The sequence below is a fragment of the Cheilinus undulatus genome, linkage group 19 (assembly GCF_018320785.1).
Source record: "Cheilinus undulatus linkage group 19, ASM1832078v1, whole genome shotgun sequence".
Taxonomy (NCBI): domain Eukaryota; kingdom Metazoa; phylum Chordata; class Actinopteri; order Labriformes; family Labridae; genus Cheilinus; species Cheilinus undulatus.
This window is the reverse complement of record NC_054883.1, coordinates 9,907,680-9,933,359: the sequence shown is the minus strand read 5'-3', so window position 1 is coordinate 9,933,359 and position 25,680 is coordinate 9,907,680. Positions and strand designations below refer to the sequence as shown.

At 38.0% G+C, this 25,680-nt stretch overlaps 1 protein-coding gene across 1 annotated transcript in view; it reads right to left on the bottom strand.

Moving 5' to 3' along the window:
* The window catches only part of ptprn2 (protein tyrosine phosphatase receptor type N2), a 250,356-nt gene that overhangs the window by 29,334 nt on the left and 195,342 nt on the right, over positions 1-25,680 (bottom strand). Inside the window, exons 12-15 of the mRNA XM_041813639.1 lie at positions 24,096-24,311; positions 21,709-21,912; positions 15,537-15,684; positions 9,571-9,644 (exon numbers count right to left, since the gene is read on the bottom strand). Of these exons, the coding sequence (XP_041669573.1) occupies positions 9,571-9,644; positions 15,537-15,684; positions 21,709-21,912; positions 24,096-24,311 (642 nt within the window). The remainder of the gene's footprint in view (positions 1-9,570; positions 9,645-15,536; positions 15,685-21,708; positions 21,913-24,095; positions 24,312-25,680) is intronic.

Sequence of the window (25,680 nt, the reverse complement as noted above, 5' to 3'; positions counted from 1 at the left end):
ATTGATTCAATTTCAAAAGAGGTGCAAAAGAACTCCACAAGCAATGCATCAGGCAGCCAACATGCAGAAAACACCCATGATGTGTTCATTAAAGGGCAGAATGAAGCAGAAAGCTTATCTGGTCATTTATAGCAGTGGTTTTTAACTGGTCCAGCCTCAGGACCCACCAGTCTGTCTTAGGCCGGATTGAAACCCATGCTTCCAAAAAATTTTCAACAACGTATTTTGAGTTAATTGAATATGTTGCAGTTTGGAGCATGATTGGACCAAAACACCTGAAATAAAAAAGGACAAAACTGACAAATCTGATACACTCTTTCCCCGTCATTATGTGAACTTGTGAACATACTTCATTATCATGGGAAAAGCAGCCATTTATTGTAAGAAGAGGAGATAAATTAGTTAAAATATTGATCAAAAATTTAAATTAACCTAATTTCACAGTAAAACAGAATAAAATAAAAGGTATCGATGCATGTCCAATAAAGACTTCAGCCACCATTTTTTTCATACACCTAGTTGCTACCCACTGAAAACTGCTTTGTGACCCACCTTTGGGTCCTGACCCACCAGTTGAGAACCACTGATTTATAGCAGTGCAAACAGAGCCGTCCATGCTCCTTTCTATCAGCCGTCTTCCCTCATCATGTTTTTACATTGATCCTTTCTACTCAAAGTCAAGCAGCAGAAGTTGAGTGCTATTGTGCAAATACAAAAGGCTTATTTTTAGGTGAACTACATATGCAAGAGCAGTCTAACAGGCTGTTTATTCTTTGCTGAATGATTCGCTTACAGAAATGTGGGGCATAGATTAAGAGTATACCTACTTCTGCAGGTGGCACTATCACTGCCTACAACTGACTTTAAAAGGAAGCTGGGTGATTTATTTTATTGAAATCACTTTAAAGACAGAGCAAAACTAGCAAAGAGAATTGCAGGACTACTTCGTGGTTAATTAATCTTGGTTTTTCAGAGCCAATAATCATACTGATTATGAGAAGTTCAAGACACTAACAACCAATATGAAAAACCAATATGCATTTATTTTGTTAAAATTGCACTTCTTGTGAGAAAAAGCAAACTAAAGCAAAATTAACTCTTAACACTATCTTTGTTGACATGAGAAGCGACAAACGGTGGCTCAGAGGCAGTGAGGTGAGGTGATGCCATATGCTCGCTGTGTCAGTGGCACCCAGGACGATTAGCTAATGCTTGTGTGATATCTGGCCAATCAGAGACTGTTGTAGGCGGGACATTAGGTGAAATCTTGGAGACTGAAACAGAGCCAGTGGGAATATACACCTTGTAAAAAAGCAAAGTAGCACACCTAATTGGTTCATTTGATAAGACATTTGTCAAATAAAATGCTGAAACATATAATCAGCCAAATAGCAAACATTGGCTCATTATTTGATAATTGGTTGACTCCTAGTTCTGACCACAGGGGAGCCTAAATCAACACAAACCTAAGTTTCACACAGGAGTTTTAAAAACCAATGTGACTTGATTTTACAATAAAATAAAAAAAGAGATAAAAATTTTGCAAAAAAATCGAGCATATAGCGTTAGCTCAGGCAGGCCATGAGGTCAAGAACTGCCATAATTGAGATCAGCTGATCTCATGCATGTCCCTATCAGCTGACAGCCAGCTGATTTGCTCTAAGCACGCTATTGGCTAATCACACTCAGGCTGCCTTATTTAAACTGCTCTTGCCTTGCAACGCTCTGTCGCTCTCTCTGCAACCCTCCTCCACCCAGCTCCTCCTTCATTCTGGTTCTGACTTAATCTGTGTCATTCTGTTGTCACTGATGTCTGCTCTGCTCTGGGGTTTTGCTGCTTCTCTCCCTGCCTTAGGCTTCCCCTATCGGCATAGGAAGAGCAGGATCGTGTGCTGTTCCTGCAGGATGCTTTCCACGTAGGCTTGAGAAGGGCAGGGAGATCCCAGATTAGCCACACAGCATAAGTGCTATTTAATAACTGCTAATAAATAAATATTTATAGCCGTTTCTTGACAAAGTGTTCCTGACTGAAGGAACCTCAAACCTTGAAAATGTTGCTTTTAACCTTTCGGCTATTAAGAATAACTGATACTTTTTATAATGTTAATAGTTTCCATTAATTATCTCATTATCAAGGACGGTTGTGCGTTTGTGAAATCTTGCACATTTTTTACAGTCATCTTTAAATTTCCTTGAAAAGGCTTTGCAATCCAAATTTCTGTCACGCTTTTGACGTCTCTCTTCATAAAACATCACAAGGGTGTGGGGCGTAAAAGCCTGCAGGCAGCTGATGTTAAGGTTGGAAACAATGACACATGGGGGACCTGATTTGAGGGATGTTATTGAGACTTGACTGAGTGGGTGTTGGCTGACCCAACCCCCCACCCTGAAAATAAAATCAATGATCACGTAATTTTTATGCACACCCTGGAGTGTGAGATGCATCAACAGAAAGGTGTTGACACATTTTACAGGAAAAGTAATGGTGGTGTAGAAATCAATGCATTCTTGATGTACTGTATTTGGCATTATAATGATTGATGACATGTAGAAACTGTTGGATTCATTTACTGTTAAACAACAAAGAAGAAAATGCAGTTTATAAATGAAGGTGTGACTGACACTTCTTTGCAGGTTGGGCCCCCTTCTTGAGTCATCCATTAATGGAAATAGAGTTTTTTAGCGATACATGCCCTAAAATAAAAGAGCCATTTAGAAAAGGAGACATCTCTGAATCTAATATTAAGGAACATAATGACAGAAAGCTACAGGGTCGTACTTAATGGCTTTTTCATTCTTTATGAGCTTGTGTTTTTACTCAGAACAACTTGTCAAGGACAGCAAACATGAGCTCAGACGTTGCACATGTAGTTTTTTCTTTTCTCGTCTTTGTGTGTTGCTTTTCTGCCTACTTTGTCAAGCTCCTAGACCCTAATTATGGAGCATGTCTTCATGGCTTTAATATTACCATAATACTTTTCTGTCCTCATGTTTAAGACGCTCGACAACAGGATTAAGTCTTAATGCTCCGGACAGCTGATAAAGCTACTTCTTAAGTCCAAAATTTTTAATACAAATCAATTTATTTCTTTTAATCTCTTTGTCATTTATTTTTTATTACTGCAGATTTTAAATGTCATATAGTTTCTGGTTTAAGTCTACCAGACTGTGATGTAATTATAAGTCAGACTAAATAGAAAAAAGCATTTTTGTGTTGATTTTTATGTGGCCTGTCCCTTATAATTCATATTATTTCTTTATTGGTGATTTGTAAAGTTAGCAGTGGAATGCTAAGTAAGAACTGAGTCCTTTTGTTCACAAATAATGTCCTAAAAACATGCCAATACTCATCATAGGTAATGTAGTTGCCGCTTAATGGCCATTTTGGAGCAGGAGAAAAGCTTCAGTGACTAAAAATGTGCTTTAAATACACCTACACAATGCCTTCTTTTATTTTTCTGCCTTTTTATTGAGAAAAAAGGTCCAAAAGGACACATAAACGCAGTAAACGTTGCTCATTACCCACTGTTCTACTTCAATTAGTTATACCCGTGTTGTTCATTTTTTTCCCTTCATCCCTCCTGGTTGAAATTCCTCTCGTGGGTTTGTTAAAGAGAAAAAAACCCACCCCCACAGAAATGAAAGGGTGGTGCCGAACGCTGGTGCTGCCACTCCGTTTAGCCAATCTCAAGGACACAGACATGCTGAAGCTGTGCGTTCGACATCCCTGCATGAATACTAAAGCGCAGACATGAAAGAGCGGCCCTGCGTTTCAGCTGTCCTCCCCTCGCCATTGTGGGGAACAGATAGACTACAAGAAAAAAAAAAAAACAGCAAAGTGAAAGTGCTCTTTGGTTTGAAGTGAAATAGCTCGTGCTGAAATGGCTTGCACAAATATCTGTTCCTGGAGAAGCGTCTCAACTTTTTATATCTCGCTGCAGCGCCTTGATGCTGTGTTTATGTAAGATAGAGAAGCTAAACACCTAGCTTAAGTTTATCGGAAAGGTTTTGAATGAAAGCACGCAGGACAGGTGGGAAATGGGAACGCTGCATGGTGTTTGGAAAAAAAAGCCAGAGAAGACTAACAGACCCACATGATAGTAAAAATCAAACATTACTGATACAAAAGCAACAGATAAAGAAGTCTAACACTGTTGGCAAGTGTGTTTGACTAATTGCTAGACAAAAAAGTCCTTAACACCCTGAATATGTGCAACAATGCCAGGCAAGTCCAGATGAACATCTTATTTCAAGATATAAGAAGCTAAATATAAGACCTGTAGTCAAAAGAATCTGCCAATGGCACAAGCTAATTTGACCTGTGACTTCAAATTAGATTTACTAACTTATTTAGACAAAAATCTCATTCCAAGACACTCCAAAGGTTTTTTTGGTGTTGATTTACATTTTGAAAGCAGCCAGGACTGACATTTTTTGCTTTTAAATCCTGAAATATGTCTTCAAATGTCAGGTGAATGTCACTTAGATAAGTGCAGTGAGATTTTTTTGACTGGGAATTAGACAAAAATGTTTGGTAAAATGTGAGTAATAGCTGTGTTAGCACCTATAATAGGTAACTACTTGTTTTAAAGTATGAAAAATTGCAGATAAACTCATGCATGCTGTCCAAAGTGGACAAATAGATCAGTGTTTAACTACTATTTAGACAGTGAGAGCAGGAGTTTGCCAGCATTTCACTTATGGTATCATCCTTTTCTTATGTGCCTTTATTTTGAAATTCAAGCGGTTTTAAAACAGCTTTTTGATGCTGTCCTTTTAAAATGCATGATACTGAAAATCCTAAAGACTATTTGAGAGCTTTTGGGGGCTCAATTGAATAATGGAGATGTTGTGGCAGTATAGCAGGCTGTGGTGGAGGTGTTCAATGTAGGGCTGGGCAATTCATTGCATATTAGATTAAATCACAATATGGCCTGGTGCAATTTTCAAATCGCAGAAGTTGCAATATTTCTTTAACTTTAAATGTGTCAAAATACAAGTTTAATAAAATATATTTTATGCACATTATGCAAACATTCAAGTGTCATTTTTTTCATAATGGTTTACAAAAATCCTCCTTTTTGTGTTTTATGTATGTTTTTCTTAGTCAAAATGAGTCACATAAAATTGATAATGCCCTTAAACAAAACAAATGACATCACATGTGCAGTATGAGCAAAAATAGTTAGCTCATTCCATCTAAAACTGATGAAGCCTAAGGTTACTTCACGAAAGTCATAGCCCAGCTGCTATCAGCTGGTAGCCAGCCTCACCTCCCCCACCCCAGCCTCCTCCTTTATTGCTTAAAGCTTGTTGCACCTTTATATTCAGATTCATGCTACTATGGATTAATTCGTTGTTTTCAATACACTTGGTCTTATTTATAAAAGTTCAATTTTAAGTATTTTCATGGTACCCAGAAATCCTGGCAATGGCTCTGGATACTCCTAAAAACAAAAAACATGGGAACTAAATTGAGAAATCCTATGGACCCGATATTGGGTGATTGCTTTTTTCCCAACTGTCAAACTGAATTACACAATAACTGAAATGTTGTCAACACATTTGTGTGTAGGGGTTTGCTTGTGATTTTATGGCAACATTATCCCCTGGAGCCCCATCTTTATGAAACAAAGGATTTTTAAAAAAAGCTTTGGTACTCAATCAAACACCAAAATAATTTTAGATTTTAAAACACATCCAAGCATTTATATCCCTGGGAGCACTAGCATCGCTGGTAGGCAAGAAAATCTAACCTTTAATATGTTAAACTCTACTGACTAATGCAGATGTATCTAATTTTGAGACTTGGACATGTTACATTTTATTGCCTAACTGGTCAAGTTTTTGTTCTTCTTTTGCAATTTCAGGCCTTAATTTTGCTTTGCATCCCTTTAAAGAGGATGTCAGGAAAACAGCAAGTGTAATGAGATATCTATACCAGGAAGTAGATCAATACATGTGCTAACATTCGGGTTTTTTGCAGTATAAAAACCAAATATTGGGTAATTTCTTCATTTGAATTATCAAAAATTGCAGTCAAACTCTGCATACAGTCTAAACTGCACAAATGCAAATTTCTAAAGATGATGAAGCCAGTGAGAGCAGGAGCTTGCCTGCATTTTAATGGTTTCATTCTTCTCAAATACAGCTTTCTTTAGATAGGATGCTGTTTTCTTGATGGATGATGGATAATGTTCCCTTATAAAATGTTTGATATTGAATATTCTTAAGATATTACTGGAAAGCATTTGAGGGCTTATTTATGTAATGAAGGAGTGGTTACAGCAGTACAGCAGGCTGTGGTGGGGGGGCCCAACGTGAACTTTTTAAGGGACCCAGAAATCCTGTACAGCACTGGATACTGGTAAAAACAAGCAACATGGAAACCTGTTTCAGTAGTACTGCAACAAAATGTCCTAGTGACCCATCAGGGGGTTATTTCTTGTTTCCAAGTGTCAAAAATTCAGACAAACTCACACATACTGTCTAAACCACATAGACATCTCTGCATTGAAATGCTGCCAACATATTAGAGCATGTAAAACAATGAGTGGGAGTTTGCCTGCAGTTATTGATAGAATCATTACTTTCCAATGGATATTTTTAATGAAATAGATATTTTTTTAAATTATTTTTTTCAGTCTATCAGCATAAAAAAGACAGAGAACATTTTTTTTAAATGTGAATATATACAGTGTTTAACAGATTTATTAGACCACCTGTCATATTTGTCTCAGAGACCATCCAGCATCATGAAGTGCTTTAATGCGGACTCTTTCATTTTCAGTGAGCTCTCCACGTTTTACCATTTTGAACAGGAATGAGGGATTTCAAACTGAATTCACCCAAATTTGAGCCGGCTCACTGGGCTTCTCTGAGAAGTCAGAAATGAATCAAGCATAACATTCAACCACTAAAACTCATTTTTCTGTTCAGGAATGCAAGTAAATAACTATAATGTGACATATTAATCAAGACATAATATTGTGCTTTACTATTTTTTCAGTTTTTTAAATCAGTAAATTTGGAAATTCATGGAAACAATAATAATTATATTTTAGCATTAAAAATATCATTTTGGTTAAAGAGCTTCTACATATTGGTGTATTAACCATTGCAAAAACATAAAAAATGATTTGAGTAATTACCAATGCTGTTAATTTAGGACAGCTGTGGCATAAACCTTACTTTGGTTAGGTTTAGGGTGGTCTAATAAATTTGTTAAGCACTGTATATATTACCATTTGTGGTAACAGACCTATTATAAGGTTTTCTGAGGCTGGGTTGGATGGAGGCCAGTGGAAAATATTTTCATTTAACTCAGAAATCATGGCAATAGCTCTGGATATCAGTATATAAATGGGTTATTTCTTGTTTCCAACCATCAATAACTGACAACAAATTCATGCAAATACGTCTGTATTTAAATGCTGCAAAAATATTACAGCAATTTAGAGCATGTGTATGAGTTTGCCTGCAATCATGCCTGTCCAATGTAACTTACTGATAAAATACATGTTGTTTTTAAAGCTGTTTCATGCGATCAAGATGAACAATGGAGAGTGTATTTCTTTATAAACCTGGGAATTAAAAATTTTGTTTCACTCTTATGTAAGTATTAATGGGTCATTTGTGTAAACAAGGTATAGTTATAGGGGGCTGGCTGAGTCTGTGGTGGAGGGGCCCAGTTTGATATCTTCATGGGACCCAGATATCCTGGTTATGGCCCTGGATACAAGTAAAAACAAGATTGGTACCTGTTTCAATAACATGGTCACAACAACAGATGTTCTGGTCACCAATTTTGTATAATTTCTTGTTTTCAGTGATCAAAAATTGTTGGTTAACCCTGAAACACTGTCTGAATTGCGTGATTACTTGAAGGTTGATAATGCATTTGAGCAATTTGGATGAAGTGTCTGAGTTTTTCTGTAATTTTTGAAAGATTCATTATCTACAACACAGTTTTTTTCAGCTTTGGTACTTTTCACCACTATTATGTGTAGAGATTGTCCAGCATACTTCAGTTAAGCCACATCAGAATCTCCCTGCAACCACAGTGATATAAACTAAGTCCACCACTGCTCCTTAATGTCTTATTTCACTTAAAAAAAACTCACAACTCAGTGGACAAGTCAAAAGTCAATAGAACCTTTTGTTATCAAACATTTTCCTTTTTACTGATCTCTTATTTCCTTTATGATCCATAACAGATTCCTCTTTCTGTTGTAAACTCATGTTCAATCTTGGATCTACCTATAAAAGCAAATAGGAAGTCAATTATCCTTACTTCACAACAGTAGAAAATGACAGGTTTGAATGCAAAACAGTGGGATTTTAAAATTCAATAAAAGGGTACGATTAATCCTGATTAACTACATAGATTAACTACTGAGATTAATTGTGATGAAAAATCTAACCTTTTGACAGCCCTATGTAAAACACATAATCAAAATATTCAACAGCCGCTGTTACATCTCTGGGAGCACTGTGTTATTTGTTCTCCAGCATTTACCATTATTCAAGCTTCTCCCTGCATGCGTGTCACCCTCTGCTTTCCTTCCTTTTGCCTCCCTGACCCCCGGCTTCCAAGAAAGAAGCGACAGATTATTTACTCGTAGGCCGCTGCCCCCTGAAGCTAATGAGGAGGAAGAAGGCGCATTGACAGAAATAATTATCACAGTTTTGCTTGGGCTCAGCCAGGGGTCTCTTTTGTGGTGTAATTACTGTCCTTTCATGCACACACCACTGCATCTGCCATTACTTCACCCATCCTCAGCATCCGTTTGTGTTACTAGCTGCACCAAAACAGTCTCTTCATAGCCTTTTTCTAACGCACCAATCTGTTTTTCGCTTACTTCTCCCCCAGACTGATTATGTTTATTATAATATTGCTCTAAAAGATGGCAAATGTGGCACTACAGCACTGTCTAAATAAGCTGAAAACCTCTATGAATATGCCATTAGAGGGAATGGAGGAATAAATAGAACATCTAGAAGTCTCTATTGTTTGTTTCTGAGGAGTAATAGGCTTTTAGTGCAGCTGCGTGTGCCCCCCCTTCATCTATCTCCTCAGAAATTTTGGCACTGTATTTGAAATGCATAGTTTCCTGTTCTCTTTGATGGAATCCCTTTTCAGCCGCCTCGGGGGAAATCATGACTGGCAATGTTTTGGGGGGAAAATACTAAAAAGAAAACCTCATCCCTCTCCAACACTGAGGCCTTTCTGGACGTGTGATGGGATACATTTGTTTAATCAAAAAATAATGTTTAATTCTTTTTTTTAGTGGGGATGAAAAAAAGAGGGGAGTCTCCAGGGTGCGGCCATTTTGAAAAGCAGTGAAAGCAGCCATGTGATTTAGTGAGGCACACCGAATCCACTGAAGCTCCCAGCATGCAGTGTAAAAACAAAAGATCAATGCTGCTGGATCAATGACACGTCCTTTGAAACTTGTTTTATCTCAAAGTAAAATCCGACCACAACAGGTGCTCCTGGTACACTAAAAGGCTTCAGAGACGACAGGTATTAACCACAATGTAGAGCTTTAATGAATAAACAATACTCACTATTGGGCTTGCATTGATGTAATCTGAGTTGCCATGGTTATTCTCCGCTTTCAAGGTGATCCTGGAGTGATCGTCTGTAATGGAGATGCATAATTCATCACATACTTTTCCAACATTTCTCCTCCCAACACAATAACAACAGAATTTTGAGCAGCAGAGGAATAACAGAGGAATATGAGGCTGTATGAGCTACAATTTCACTACACTTTCATCATACTCACTCACTATTCTGAAGGCCTGAATTGCTCCACCTTCAATAAGGAATGTTCCAAGTGAAATAATAATAAAATATTGTATCCAAAGGAGTCCTTCTCTTTCTTAAACAAGTGAAACTGTTGCAAGATTTATAAAATCTCCCTCCACTGAACTCATAGTCCTCTTAAAAACACATTTTCTTCAAATTAAAGCCCTTGAAAACTTGGGCTTGAGTCATTTTCTTTTATTCATTTTTGAATGAGTCAAAGTTTTTTGAGACACTTTGTGACATTAATGATGATAAAAACAAGTTTTCAGTCAAAAAGCTTTCGGCACACTTCAATCTAATCTGATTTACCAAATTCCTCAACAAGTTTCATCAGACTTTGTTGGAAATTTCACTCAAACCTGATTGGTTCATGGATCTGCCTGTGCTCTAAGTGAGACCTGACCTCAGACCAGAAAGAGGCTCAGAGAGAAGATTGAAAATCTAAAAAGTTTACATCTAAGAAATTAAATAGAATTAGACGTGGACTTGTTCTTCTACATGGTGAAAACTAACATCAATTTCACTCAGAAACACTAAGTTGAACAATCAGTAACCTCTTATTAACACTTATTATAAACAAAATACTTGTACTCATTGGCCATAAAAGCCAAAGAACTCGATTTACTTCATTTTATTTTTTAAAAACAAATTAAGTATTTAGAGGTTAAACCTTTTAACACTGCACTGTATGACACAACAGCAGAGGTCATAAAAAAAACTGAGCTGTGTTTACTTAAAAATCCAATTTAAACTGTATGTAAATAGTATAACAGTACTGAAACAATTTAATTATTCTTTTCATTACTCAAATTATCTGACTATTATCCCTTAATCTGCATAGTGTTCCCAGAATACCTTTGGGCATAAGAAACCTTGCACCCTGAGTGAAGTTGCCCACTCAGTTAGAGGGGTTCCCCAGCTGGGGGGGCAATGTTAATGTCGAGTGGATGGCATGTCAAACTTAATGAGACATCAGCTACCAGTTAAGTGAGTCACTAACAACCATTGTTGCTCAAGTTAGCCTGCCTTAGGTGGAATGCTGACTTAATATCTTCTTTAAAAAATGCAATTTTTTCAGCGAATACTACTTAAATTTTCAAGGTAATCGGTTACCTTTAATATTTTGAGTTCTATGTCCTTATCAGTGCTCTACAAATGGTTGAAGTACACTCAAAGTAGATGATTTAGCGTAACTCAAACTAACATTTGAATTTCAGTTTTGAACACTTGAAATAATTAATTTCAAACTAGTATAGCATGCTTAGAATAATAAAGTTGGCATCAGTATTTGTCACTCAGAAATATTAAGTTAGTGTAATCACAGCGTATTTAAAATAAAATAAGTCATGTTTTGTTTGTTATTTCTGAGGCATTGAATTTCTAGATTTTCATAAAATAGCTTATTTTATTTTACAGAGTACATTACTCATGATCCAAGGCAAATCAAGGTAGAATTCAGGACTTTTAAAGTCCAGTTTGGACCAAAGACTCACCTCTAGGTACAACCCACTCACCTGGATTTTGGGCATATGCCAGAAGGGCCACTCAACTATGGGCTCTTTGGGCCATTCAGAATGGCTTATCTTTCCATGAATAAAAAAAAATTTATAATAAAATTGAAATGATGATAATAATGCCTCGATGAAGCATGAAGTTTTAGTCTGGCCTAACTATTCATATTGTAAATTCAAATATAAGGACTGAACATAAAACAGCTTTTTTTTTTAAAAACTGCTTTTTTGAGTTGAGGGACCCAACTTAATACTTCATGTTTCCATTTAGTTGGAAACTTTTTCCAATAGAAATATTAATGCATCAGTTGGCTCAACTTAAGTAGAAAATGTTGGATCAACTTAAATCTTCATGTTCACTTGGTATATGCCTTACAAAATTCCAGAAACCCAATATAATGTGTTGTATCAACTAGCTAAGCGCACCTACTTTATAATTTGTTCACTCAACATTAATCAAGTTTGATTTTTTAAAAGTTTAGTCCTCATTTTTTCATTTGAACCACTCCGATATGTATTTGGACTGTCTAGAGTGTATTTCTACTTCTACTGCATCAGAAATCTTAAGTAAAGTTGTTATTCATTGTCCTAAAGAAGACATTCTCACATCTTAGCAATGCCCAATATATGACAAGCTTTTTACATTAACAGCTTGGTTAGGTTGATTTTGAATAAAGAGCCATTCTGTTACAAATGCCAGGGCATCACTGGAGGATGTCATGGGAGATGGTTGCAGCTGTCTGAACTGAGTGGTCACAGCTCAGGTCAGATGTGATATTACCCATGATTCAGTTTGTCAAATGGCGGTATTTTGGCCATTGCAGCCAAATAAATGTGAAATGGAAATCTTGTGATAGACGATACACTCCAACAAATTTTAGCTGAAAATAGCATTTGTGTTCATTTAAAATCATTCTGTGAATTTTGGATGGGAGTACATCAATCTTTTTTCAAACTTTCCACATAGAAACTCCAGACTGATAAATACTCCAGTCCCTTCCACCAGCTGTGCACATAAGCAGGATGGGCAGTGCTATACTAGCCTGTAAATCTGAAATTCAAAGCTCTAGGAGCTAAATTTGTTTTTATGGAAAACAAATAATTCTCAGAAAATGTCTTCATTATAATAAGACTGAGCTAGCAATGCCTTTTTTTTCTGCTGTGAAATTTCACCGCCACACTACATAAAAAAATACTGCTGATGTTACCATTATAAACATGATAAAGCTACAGAAAAAAATGCATCACTGTCCGTCCTGTAGAGGCAGACTTATTGTATGATAACTGTAGAGGCGTATCGCTTTAAATAGAGAAAAGATGATGTAACAGCTGCTTCATTTACCAACATCATCCTTACTTCTATTATCATTTCTAGAACAGCTAATCTGAACCTAGAAGCAGCTCTACTTGAACTGCTATAATTATCAATAAAAGTTCTATTTCATTATCATCCTAACTGCTGATGCTAATATTGCTTTGTCCTGGTTTCTGTTAAATCATGATTACTAATTCTTCACATATTTCTAAAGTCATTATTGATGTTATAGCCATATCCAACAAAATTGGAGATAAGTTTATGACCTTGACAGCAATAAATGTATATTCTTATTGTTGTTTTGTTGTTTCTCTTGTCCATCTTTCGGCATCCCCCTCTTCTCATTTCCTGCTTCTCTCCCACCCCCTACCCCTGTCCAACCCCAACACGGCTTCAGCAGAGGGCTGTCAGCATGAGGCTGGTTCTTTTCAAGGTTCCTCCCCTTAAAGGGATGGTTTTTCTCACCTTAGAAATGATGCTAAATATTGCTAGTGCTGATGGTGATTAGTACTGGTCTTTATAACAATAGGCTACATCAAAGAGTGTGGTCTTTGTAAAGTGTCTTGAGTTAACTTTGGTTTTGAATTGGTGCGATTCAAAATATGACTCACTGATTGAACTTTTTGGTAAGCTTTAGTTCCTCTTGCTACACCTGTCAAGCTCTCCATCGTCTCAGGGTTAAAGGCAATGCATCTTGTGATATTTGAGGTTGTTTTTTAAACTAGGTCTTCTTTTAAGCCCACTAGAATTCAGTACTTACTAGATGCTGTGTTTGGCAGTACTACTGACCACAGGTTGTCCACTATTTTGCTGAATTCTGTGCCTCAGCTTGTTTTCAACCTAAAAAAGGAAGGAAACAATAGCCCAGCTAAAGGCTAATTCTGCTACAGTACAGCATTCACTGAAGACAGTAAATTCACCAAAATTTGATCTGCATAGCTGAACTGTAAATGTAACAGAGTTAATACTGATCTTAATGTTGCTAATGCTGTTGCCATACAGCTGTAGCAGTCCACCATGTCAATGCCTGACAGATTGCCACTTTTTATCTTAGGAAACAGTACACAAGGTGGTCCAACGCATACTGTAGACCAGTGCGTCCCAAAGTATGGGCTGGTGGGCACCAGAGGTACTGCAGGTGGGCTGCAAGAGGTCATTTACAATAACTAGAAACTACGGAAATGTTATCTATAAAAAATATAATCAAATAAAATACTTGATTGCAGGTAATTTCTTTAAGTCTCAGAAGTTAAAAAACACAGAAAGAAGTTTTAAATCATGTCATTTTTTTTTTTGTCAAACTATGGAACTGGTGTCATAGTTAAACTGGTGTTGAATTAACTTGTGACACTGTGTTAAACATTGTAATATGCTGCTCACTTCCTGATTTTAAGTATTTATCAGTGCTTTCAGACATTACAGCTTCTAGAAAAGGTTTTGCTGGGCCCAAAGTACATTTTAGATGATTATTAGAAAAGACAATTTCAGTGACTGACACTTTTCCTGTAATGTTAATGTCTCTGAAAGCCAAGCATTGGCATAGAACTGCTCTTGTTATGAAAAAAAAATCCAGAGGTAAATACTTTTGGTCACATGTAACAGTTGCATGAGGGTTTTCTGGTGGCCCCAGATGATTTAGGTTTTAAACTGGGCCGCAGTCTACTGAAGTCTAGGAAAGGCTGCTGTAGATTCTCTCTGTATCAGTACTGTTAGGATTGTCTCAGTTAAGACAATGGCTTTCGTTAACTGACATTTACACTTGTCACCAATTTATGTAAGCTAATGCTACCCAAATTATGCCACTGCCTTGAAAAATCGCACAACAGCAGACTGTGTTATTAACCAGCAGGCCTAATCTCAGTGAAGAAAAAAATCACTTATGTAAAATCATGTGTCAGAATCATGAAAAATTAATCAGCTATCTCTGCTCTGGGATGATGTAAGCATGTCCTTTTAATCTGCTGAAACCACACCCACTCATAGCAAAGACACACCAATTCTTCGATTCTGGCATACCTAACAGAAAGTCTGTAGACTGTGATGTTGAAACTAGGACTAGGCTAACCTAGGACGTCATTGAACCCCACAACTCCTAACCTAAAAGTGATGAAAAACTTCCTAAGGGTGTGATTTCTGTAAGTAGTTCTCAGCCTTTTCACATGTAGACAAATATACAGACAGTTTTTCCCTAAATATTTAATGTGTTTAGAGACAAATTTTGATTTTGCTTAGGACAGACTCTCAATTTTTTAATCCTGTTTGTTCTACCAGACAAAAAACTCACATACAGTTATCTAAACATTCACTTATAGTATCATTATTAGTTATCTTAGATTCTAAGGCAAGAGCTGCATATCCTCACTAAAATGTTCTTATTCTAACATGCATTAAAGTTGAATATGTTTATCAAATGGAATTAAAAGGTTCTACTTTAAAACTGAACTGAACTAAAAGTTTATCGGAGAAATGTTCCCAAATTGTTTGATGCTTCAGTGATAAAGTTTGATAAAGTTGCTTGCATGATTGTCTACAAGTAATGATGACTAAAAGGGGAACTCTGAATCCATTGTGTTAGCACACTTTTCATGCAGTGTTGAATTTGATCCCAACAGGTGAGACCTCTCTATAACTGTGTGGATAACTTCACTCAAGGTGCAAATATGTCTCATGTCCAAATGCATTCAGGGAAAACTCTGAAGATTAAGAGATGATTGTCAAATAATTTGAGAAAAACAAACACCAATTTATTCTATGTTTATCTATGCTTTTACCATTTTAGGCTCATCTTTCAAACGTCTGTTCATATAAATATCACCAGGGCTGATAGAGCAGCATCACTCAGGCCTTTTGACCTAAAGGAACAAGTATAAAAAGATAAAACACTGAATGGACTCACATACAACCACGGTGTCTGAGCGGTTCCTCTTGGAGTTCTGCTCTCCCTGCCCTATGCTGCAGGTGCTAGGCTCTGCCTGGTAGGAGCACAGGGCCTCCCACTCACGTTCTAGACGGTTTTTGTTCTTCAAGTGGTCCTCCATGTATGACTGGAAGAAAAGAGACACCACCTTAGCCACAATTTCCAATGAAGAGCCAGAAACAAGCGAAAGACAGGTGAAAAACATGTGGGACAAAGACAATATATAGAAGATTTTGTGTTCGGATTAACTTACTATAACACAGCTAGTTTGAGATACCTTACTGTGATGTTTCCAGAGTATTTTCTTTGCAAATAAATAAAATGGAGCAAAACATGAAACCCTTGCCATCAGCTTCTCTCTCTCCATTAAAGCTCTGATGAGGTGTCATGCAGCATTATTGTCTTCTGCAGCTGTATGGCATGAAAACTGGGTGAGGAGGGGGAGGAAGCTGAAGGTCTAGGTGGGGAAGGTGTGCTGCTAATATTTGTGTGTTTGTGTGTTTGACCAGGAAAGGGGGGGAAAAAAATCACACACACAATTAAGACTCCTGAAAGGTTTGTCTGCATTGGAAATACTTCAGGGGTGTTTCAATCACGTCCCTCACTGCTTGCACAGCCACTGATAAGATTGTCTGCATTTAAGCCGTCTCTTGGAGAAGACAAAATTGAATTCACTGGAGAGACAAAGATGGAAAAAGAGAAGGGGGGGGAGGGGCAGAGGTTTGTGTGTTTTTGTGGGTGTGCGTATTCTCCCAAACCAGGGCAAGTCTTAGGGAGCTTAGAGGGTGTAACTGGCAGGACGGCCTTTTTTAGCATTGCGGCGTGTTTCCCCTTTTCTCTCCTGTATCATGGCTCCCCTCCCAGCGGGGTTAAATGGTTTAGTCCGCTATTGTGTGAAGCAGAAGATTACAGACTCATAAACTGATGTCAGGGATCAGCTGGCTAATACAATGAAAGTGATACCCAGATGTGGCGGGTTTTTATCCCGTATTATAGGCGGTGTAGGTAGGCTGAGCGGAGAGGTGACACTCCATTGTTACATGCGACTTATTCTCTCCTGTCTGTCAAAAAGGAAATCTGAGAATTTGCAGGATATATACGACTCATACCTTGATGACAATCACAAATAAGCTTGTCCAACACTTAATAGGCAATTACCCTTTGACGGTAGACATCTCTTGCATGCACACAAAGGATATTACGTGACTTGTAAGAACATTTTAGAGCCTACAGACAAAGGAAATCAAACTTTATTGTTAGAAATGGTTCCAAAGGTGCCACTCAGGTCATAAAGGCTGCACAGAGAACAAAAAAGCAACTCTTGTGATTAATGCAGCTGCATAATGAGAGGACACAGAGGCACAATGTGTTCTATCTGAGCCCATTAATGACATAAAGTGATTTTTCTGACACAGATTTCTGCTGTTGTACTCTGATCCCTATTTGAGCTTTTAATTCCTGCATGCAAAAATTACAGAAAAACTATCCCTGTTAATGTCAATTCTAATGGCAGCCAGCACACATATATTTGCATGTGTGCTGTTGTGCATCGCCTACGCAAACACACGGTTGCTGTCTTCCTCTGGAAAATGACAGCATGCCATTATGGCCACTTGACAGAGCCTGTCACCACTATGCTCTTGTCACCCCGCACAAGTACTCTCTGCTCGCCAGCCTGACAGCATCCCACCTCCCCGACCAATATTACATCTCCATGTACTTGATAAATCCACTCTGAATTGCATCCCATTCTATTCAAACGATGCCCCGAATCGATTGCATTCCAAATTCATATTTTTTTTTTTTTTTTGCAGCTTAATGCGATGCAGCCAGCAGAGGCCCTTATCGAAGCCCTCGCGCTCCTAGGGGGAGGCAGCGGACCGTGGCGTATTCCAGAGACAGGGTAACGAAGGTTTAGTGAATGGGGGGATTATGTCTGCCAATCAGAGGGCTGGGATGGGAGGCCTGGGTGTCAGGGAAACAATGTCTAATCCTTCCTAAGCAGTATCCTCGGCAGCAGAGGGTGCTGGGTGAAATCAGGATGAAGGGGCGACCAGGGGAGCCAGACACAACAGGTAACACATTACTGTCAGACTAGGCTGTCAAATTATATGAACAATACTGCTTACAGTTTGTACAGGGAGCTTTATGATATGATAAGCAGCAGTGAGAGGTGAAAAGAGGTATTAATGCATACGTATTATGTCTGACTAATAAAAGCAAAATAAAAGGAACACATTTTCCTGCCTTGAATGGCTCATAGAGTAGATTTAAAATTGTAACTAGAAGCCTTCAGAGGGCAGAACATGTTGCATGAATCCCTGGCTTTTTTTCCTTGCCTCAATCTATGTGTTGTTTTAGCAAATAATCTATAAAAAGAACAATAAGTTCCCTACATAATGAAAAAGAGCCCCAAGATACAAAAATATTGATTTCTTCCCAGTAGGAAGGTGCTAACAGTAGCTCTATCCACACTATAACCCAGCTCCTGCAAAACACCGTTTTTTTGTTCTGGAAAAAACAAGTGAAGTGGCTGAAAAGTGCTGTCCATGGTGCTGAAAAGGACTCACAATGCAGCTGCATTAGTAGCGCATGCTTCCATGCAACATCCGGGTTTAAAACTTGAGATGCTAAATCAAGTATCTTTTATGTGGTTGTAGCACTATTCTGCAGCTGACAAAGGCAAAAAAGAGAGTGAGGATGGAAAATGTAAGACAGCAGAGGTGTGTCATAGCTTTGGAGAAAAAAAAAAAACGCAGATGACTCAGCACACAGAGGCATCCAATTTCAGTTTTGAAGCTGGAAGTCGTTACGCAAGACTTTCTAAGTCTTGAGGTGGGATCGAAACAGTGGGGCACAACATCGTAGTCTCTCTCAGTGGCTTAGTAGTTTTATGTGTGTATTCTTTATGTGTATGTGTGAGGTGATGGGGCTTAAAAAATAAAATATAAAAAAAAAGAACCCCCAGCGTATGTGCTTTGGAAAGCTGAGTATTCATCATCCTTCTCCACACGGTGTGAGCTCCAAAGAGCCAGAGAGGGGAGATGAGAGGAGAGGAGAGCAGAGATGGGAAAATATAGGCCCGAGATCAGTGATAACAAGGCAATCTCACACATGGTTTCATGTGAGATGGCGGCAGAATTTAAAAAAAGAGCCCCCTATAGGACATCTCCATGTCAATCACGGCATGAAAGAGAAGTAAAGGTCTCTCTGTGTTTTACCTTTCCTCATTGCACTGCCTGCGTTGCTGCTGTGAAGAAAGTGTCACTAATAATAACAGCTCCTAGAAATGATTCACAGTGTCTCTTTTTGTTATTGCAGGGCTAAATGCTTTTCTATTGTCAATGTTTTCAAAAGGGGCTTCACAAACAAGCCTTGACGAGTGCAACAAAACCCATCTATTACCACCAATACACGGCATTACTCAGATTCACTCTCATTCATTATAGCCTCCCAATATAAAAGCGAGACATGCAGTGTGATGAATGCTCTCTCCATTAATGGAAACACTGCAAGGCATCTATCCATCTCTTTTATCAAGCTTGTCTCAAATGAAAGGAGCGAAAGTTGTGCAAAATTAAAACAATCCATTGTGTATTTGTTGAAGCGTAGGCAAACCAAAAGCTTTTTCGACCAGAATGAAAACCTAACAAAACTTCTGAAACATTCAAATGACAATAAGATGGGTAATGATGTTTTAGTTTTGAGTAGCTTCCATCACGCAAAACAATGTCTGCTTTATTTTGCTGCAGCAGTGCAAGAGACGGAGGAGGTAAAAGATGGAAATGACAGTGGAGAGAGAAGCAGGACGGAATGATAAAGAGAGAAAATGACACAGTAAAAGGAGGAAGAAAGTTTGAGGAGAAAAAATGGAGACAACGGGGCCAAGATAAAGCAGAAAGGGAGAAAAACAGCAGGAAGAGTGATGAAAACCCACCAAAGATAGCGGGGTTCTGAGCGAGATGTGGAGAGAGGGATGAAAAAGGCAAACATCCAAACAGATAAACAGAGAGGAATCAAACTGTTTGTTTCCAGCACCAACATTATTTATAGCCAGAGGGAGTTTAAAAATGTAAACTAAAATGTATGCTCACATTACATGAATGCTTAGACCATTCTTGTAGATCTGTGGTCCACTATCTTTTCAGCCTTATGTTCCCCCAAAGCACTTCATAATGATCTGAAAGCCACTTTCCTTCATATGTATTTGTCTGAATTAATTCTAAACAGGTGATTTGTTACAAAATGGTGTAATCGATTATTTCAGTAGTTTTTAATCCTATAGAGTATTAACATTCATAGGCTAAAACAGGAGTTGAAGAGCAGTTAATGCTCATTTTAGCTTTCTAATTCAACTGTTCATCCATCTTAATCAAGAAAACATATCTCTAAAATATTCAAATAAAAAAGTTTAGCTTAGCTACTTTGGCCACATTCATATAGTGAAATCAAAGTAACATAGCTCAGCAGTGTATACAGCTTACATTTCAAATGTTTACTTTTACTATTTAAACCAAATTACTTTTATAGTTAATTAATTTAACCCCTGCTGTTGAAACTGCTGAATCATTTGGCTAGCTATCGATAGCCAGGCATAGCTTTTAGCTAACTAGTTTCACCGATTAACATTTTAAGCTAAAAGGTCAAATTCATCTCTTACTACTTGCACTGCTTGCCGTTTTAATAATTTATCAATTGCTAACCCTACAGTTTAACTATTCATAAAATACTTCAATGCGTTTTATTTCCCTTTTCTACAGCATTTTCATCTAACTTACATGACCATAAATTGCTTTAAGCCAAAATGCTATGACTGTTTATACATTGCTGTTAGCTTACTTTAGTAGTGGTTTTGCCATTAGCTAACTAGTTCAAGTGAGAAAAAAAAAATTAAGTTAAAGGGTTAAATGTATCCTTTATCACTAGCTAGCTGTTTTAATAATCTATTCAATGCTTTCCCTACAGTTTAATAGTTATAAAATACTTCTTGATGTGGTTTTATTTCCTTTTTCTACAGCACTTTAAGCAAACATTTTAGACCATTAAATGTTTTTATCCACGTAGGCTATAACAACTGTTTATTCATTACTGTAAGCTTATCATTTAGTTGTTTAGCCATTAGCTTTCTTCTTAAGCACCTTATTCTTTCCTTGCTACAAGTATCCACTATCTGTTTTAGCTAAATATCTTGACTGTGTTTTAGCTAAATTTCTATGTCTATGTTTAAAGCTAATTTTTTTAATTTTTTGGAAAATGGATTTATCCATGACCTCTTGCTAGCAATATCCATCACCTTTAGTAGGTTCTTCCCTCACAGACTATTACTATTGAAAAGTGTTTACATTTTTACACCACTATTAGCGATTCGCTAACTATTTCAGCAGCCTCATTGGGTTTAGCTAGAAACAGCACCGCTACAAATGAAAAACCATTTAACAGTTGCTTTAAGTTTCAGAAATACAATTAGGCTAGCGTAGCTAACTATTGTCATTGTTTGCTTGGTAATTTACGCTTTTTTTAACTCATTAGTTCCAGCTAACTATTTACACTGATTGTTCAATAGTTAGCTACCAACTCTCAGAAGTTTCCCCAGTCTTGTTAGCTCGCACTATCCAACCAACAGCTTTTCTTTTCTGCTAGCTTACTATTTTACCTGCTATTAGCTCGCCTATTAGCTTACACTACGTTAGCTACCATCCTTCACTGCTTTTCACGACCTTAACTATTTTAAATTAGGCTCCTCTCAGCTTTTTAACAATCTATTAGCTAATTTTTCATTCTGTTTTTTTTTTTATTTTAGATACTTTCACTTATTTTTAAATCTAGCAAACTACTCAACTTATTATATGTGTCAACATTTTCACAATCCTCAAAAGCGGGGCAGATTTCTGCCTGGTTGGAAAGACATACTCTGTGTGACTTAAAGTTTTCTTACAAAATGCAGCCATTTTTATGAAGCTTCACTGAACCCATCCATGCAGGTTGAATGCATTTTCAGGGAGACATGACATGTTGTGGCTGTTCAGTTGTTACAATCTGATGCTCTGAACCACGAAACGTCTCCAAGGGCCTGACAACAAACCGCAAATCAAGCAACTTTCTGTCTTCGCCACCACACAAATCTTTACACACAGTTGGAAAACTTCCTTACCAGTATCATGTGTCCTGTGGAGATGTCCATGTTAGATGGCACTGGTTCTTCACACCAGGAGGAGGTGCTGCTGCGGGTGGACGGGCTGGCTGCAGGTCCATCGCTGAATTGGGACGAGACGCTGTTGAGCCGGGAGTGACGCAGGGTCTCTGGTCTCTCCACACGCTCTGACGTCCTGATAGCCATACGCTGGCGGCAGAGCTCCTGGGGATTACAGAATAAAATGGTGAGGCTCTGATCATGAAAGAATATAGCTTTTTTAAAGACTCCTTACAAGGTGTTATGTATTTATCTCCTTTTCATGCACATAACAATAGTTTTATGTAGGTTATGTGCTTATCCTCTTCGTTAGAGGCTGTAAATGCACATCCTAAAATCCTGTATCTCGGCTGACTTGATCTGTCCTTACTCGCCTGTAGATTAATGGCTTATCCTTGTGGATTATGGAGCTTATACTAATTATGTCAAAAATACATGGTTGAGAAACCTCTACATGAATTACAGAATGAATTCAGTATGTCACACACCTATCCGCCACACAGACAGTCGTCATCCTTTGAAAATGTACCTTTTACCTGTCATTTTGGAGTAAAATGCTGCATAAATTTAGCATATATCAACTGAGGAGTCACACCCTTCAGAGAAAAAGCAGTTTTCTTTGCAAATAATTATGATTTCTCCTTGCAAAGAAAGAAACATACCAGGAGAATCTATTCATCAAACAGGAGTTACAGTTTTAATACACAAAACCACAAAAAAAACAAGAAATCTAAATGCATTGGTACTATTGTAAAGTATAATTTTTCTCTTTTGAGTGATATCCTTAGGTTTCTGAGGGCTGCAGAAAGACACACAGTGGGGAAGATTGCACTTCTCTCAATGACTCAGCTTTTTCCCCACCTTTCTTCAAAGCAGAGACAGGCCATCAAAAATTTGTAGACTAGGCACTGCCCACACTAAAATATAATGTAAAAGAATGAAAAAGAGACAAGAAAATAGCCAAATTTGAGCAATCTGTGCATGTGTAAACAAATGATGCATCCGATTTAACTCGATACATCCAAAGGGTGGGGTGACACTTGGTATTTCATGTTAAATTCCCAATCTTAAACCCCATCATGTTTGGTTTTCAGAGCTAAAGCCAGTTATCTCCACAGAATTCATTTCCATACTCAATTAATAACAGCGAGGGCAGGCCAGGCCAGGCCAGGCCAGAGGAAAATCCGACTGAAAGCACATGCTATCTCACGATCTATCATAGTGATATTTCCCTCTGGAGCGCAGGCCCCCTCTAAGCTCTGGTCTTGGATCAGCTTCGCCGCCGTCAGACTTTAATGATTAGAGCCATGAAGCGGTGCCCTGGGCCTTGGCCTTGGGGCAATATCCAGGTCCACCTCATAATTCATCCTACTTCTCAACATCTCTGCAAAGCGCCCGTGCTGTACCTGAGGCAAGAAGCCGTCCCAGGAGCGAGCAGGGTGGATGCAGTTAGCACCAGAGAGGGGCAGCGGAGACACATGAGGAGCACTGGGTTGGGGGATAACAGTTTCTCCCCTTTTAGAACGCTAATAAGGATAAAAACAGGCATAGAGGAGACAATATGTACTGCCATCTAGCAATATCTCTCTCCTGCTGTTCACAAACAACTGTCAAACATAGAGGCTACACCCACATGAAGAGCAGTCATCCCATCCCTAAAGGCACAGAGAAAAAACAGCTGCAATTTTTTAACTTACATACTATGAAACATACCATTTAAAAATGCAAAAAAAGATCATTTTAATACCTAAGTTAGGAGATTCTCACATTGCTTCAAATGGATAAAGCAGCTCCATGAAAATCTGATAAAATATTTAAAATGTTAACGCGACATGCAGATAAATATGTTCTGAGTGCCACACTGGGCACAGCTGAGCCCCAGTGCTGAAAATCAATACAGCTCAGGCTGCCCGTGGCCCTGGAGGAACAGAGGGAATAGGTCACAGTGGCGGCCTGTCTCGCACACAAAATTGCCCCTACACAAACATGCACCTTTCCAAGGTAAGTATGAGCACTGGATGATTAGATTGGAGCAAGTAAAAAAAGGTCCAAATTGTAAAATGAAGAAGCAAATAAACACAAAAAGAGTGTTTTCTAGTGCAAAGTTAGCATATTAAGAAATAAAATTAAAGCAATCGAATCTAAAAACATGGATCTCTTTCATTAAAAGGAAAAAATGTCAAAAAGCAGGCAGAAGAACAAAAACCTCTCTGACCAACACACTCTCACAATCCAATCAGAAAATAGAACGAAACCACTTAGAGAGCTTGTTCCTCCAATCACGCAGCGCAGTCTTAGTATCCCCGCCTTTTGATTGGCCTGTACCAAGAAGGATGGGCTGGTCTAACCTGATAGGTTGCTGTGGCATCAGTGCTGGTGTCAGTCCCGAGGCTGGCCAGCTTCTCCTTCATGCGGAGGTGTGAGCGCTGGCGTACGCAGAAGAAAGTGGCAGACACGGCCAGAGCCACCAGGATGAAGAGCATGCAGAGGACAGAGAGCAGCAGGAACTGGCCTGACTCCACCCGGGTCTCCTTCACAACGGGGATCTGGGTCAGGCTGCCCCTCTGGAGGACGCAAAGAAACATACACAGACAAAAATACACTGTCAGAGCAGAGAAGGATGCAAATATGACGTTTAATGGTGTTTTTTAAATTACTGCAACCTGCATATCAAATTTACAGTGCAGCAGTTACAGTTTGAATCATGACACCAGCATCCTGGTCCTAATGTTACTTTAGATATCAGCCTGAGAATAGTAAAGGATGTAGACATCTCTTTGGGTGTGGTGTATGATAATTAACAGCAGCGCACATATCAAATTTGCAGTGCACCAATTAGCGTTGTTCCAATATTAATATCAGAATAACACCAGTATAAATGTCGGCCTTAAAATCTGAGTACAGAGTGATTACATTACTGCTCACATTTCATGTTTGCTGTGCATTAATAAAAGTAAAATAAAATAAATAAAATAAAAGAGTTTCAATACTTAGAACAGTATGGGTTAGGGCTGCCAAAAGGTTAAAATTTTAAAATATGGATTAATCTCAGAATCTCTGTAGTTAATTGTGATTAATCGCACCCTTTTAATCCCATTTTAAAATTCCACTATTTTACATTTTTAACTGTTTTTTCGTCATTTCGGATTTTTCTACAGTCTTCAAAGATTAACCACAGAAAAAGGAACCCGTTATTGATTGAAAATGAAATAAGAGAACATTAAAAAGGTTCAGATGACTTTTGACTTATTCACTGAGCTGTCTGTGAGTTTGTAAAGTGAAATGAGACGTTTAGGAGCTTTGGAAGACTTGTTTTTAGTGTTGTCGAAATTTTTGGTTAATTTTGTTTAATTAATCATAAGGGTGAAAAATGGGATTAACAATGTATGCTGATTAATCGCACTCTGATGCCATCACACAACCAGCTAACGTAGCTTTGTACCTTCAAAGAACTCTCTTTGCTCTTAATTTTTATACTTTTATGGATGAAATCCTTATTCTACAGATTAACACCACCCTAGTAAGTAGGTGGACAATCTGCCCTCAGTCTCCACTTCTTCTGTTTCAAAGCTAATAAAACGTTTTCATTCAGAAACACGTACTTTCTGATTGTTTTGCTACTATTATTATTAAATCTACAAGTATTGCAATCATTGCAAATTATCAATATACGCAATCATTCCATCACAAAGTCTGTAACTAATTAGATTAATTTACTAATCGATTGACAGGACTACTTCTTTACATCACTGTGGCAGCAGGGAGTTGCTGACATGGATTAACCAGTTAACCAAGTGTGTTGAAAGGGACAATAATGCATGCGATTAATCGCATTTGAAAACAATTGTTACACAACTTGTTAAACGTTAATTAATCACGATTAACTTGATTGATCTTGACAGCCCTAATATGGATATGATGATACACTGATAT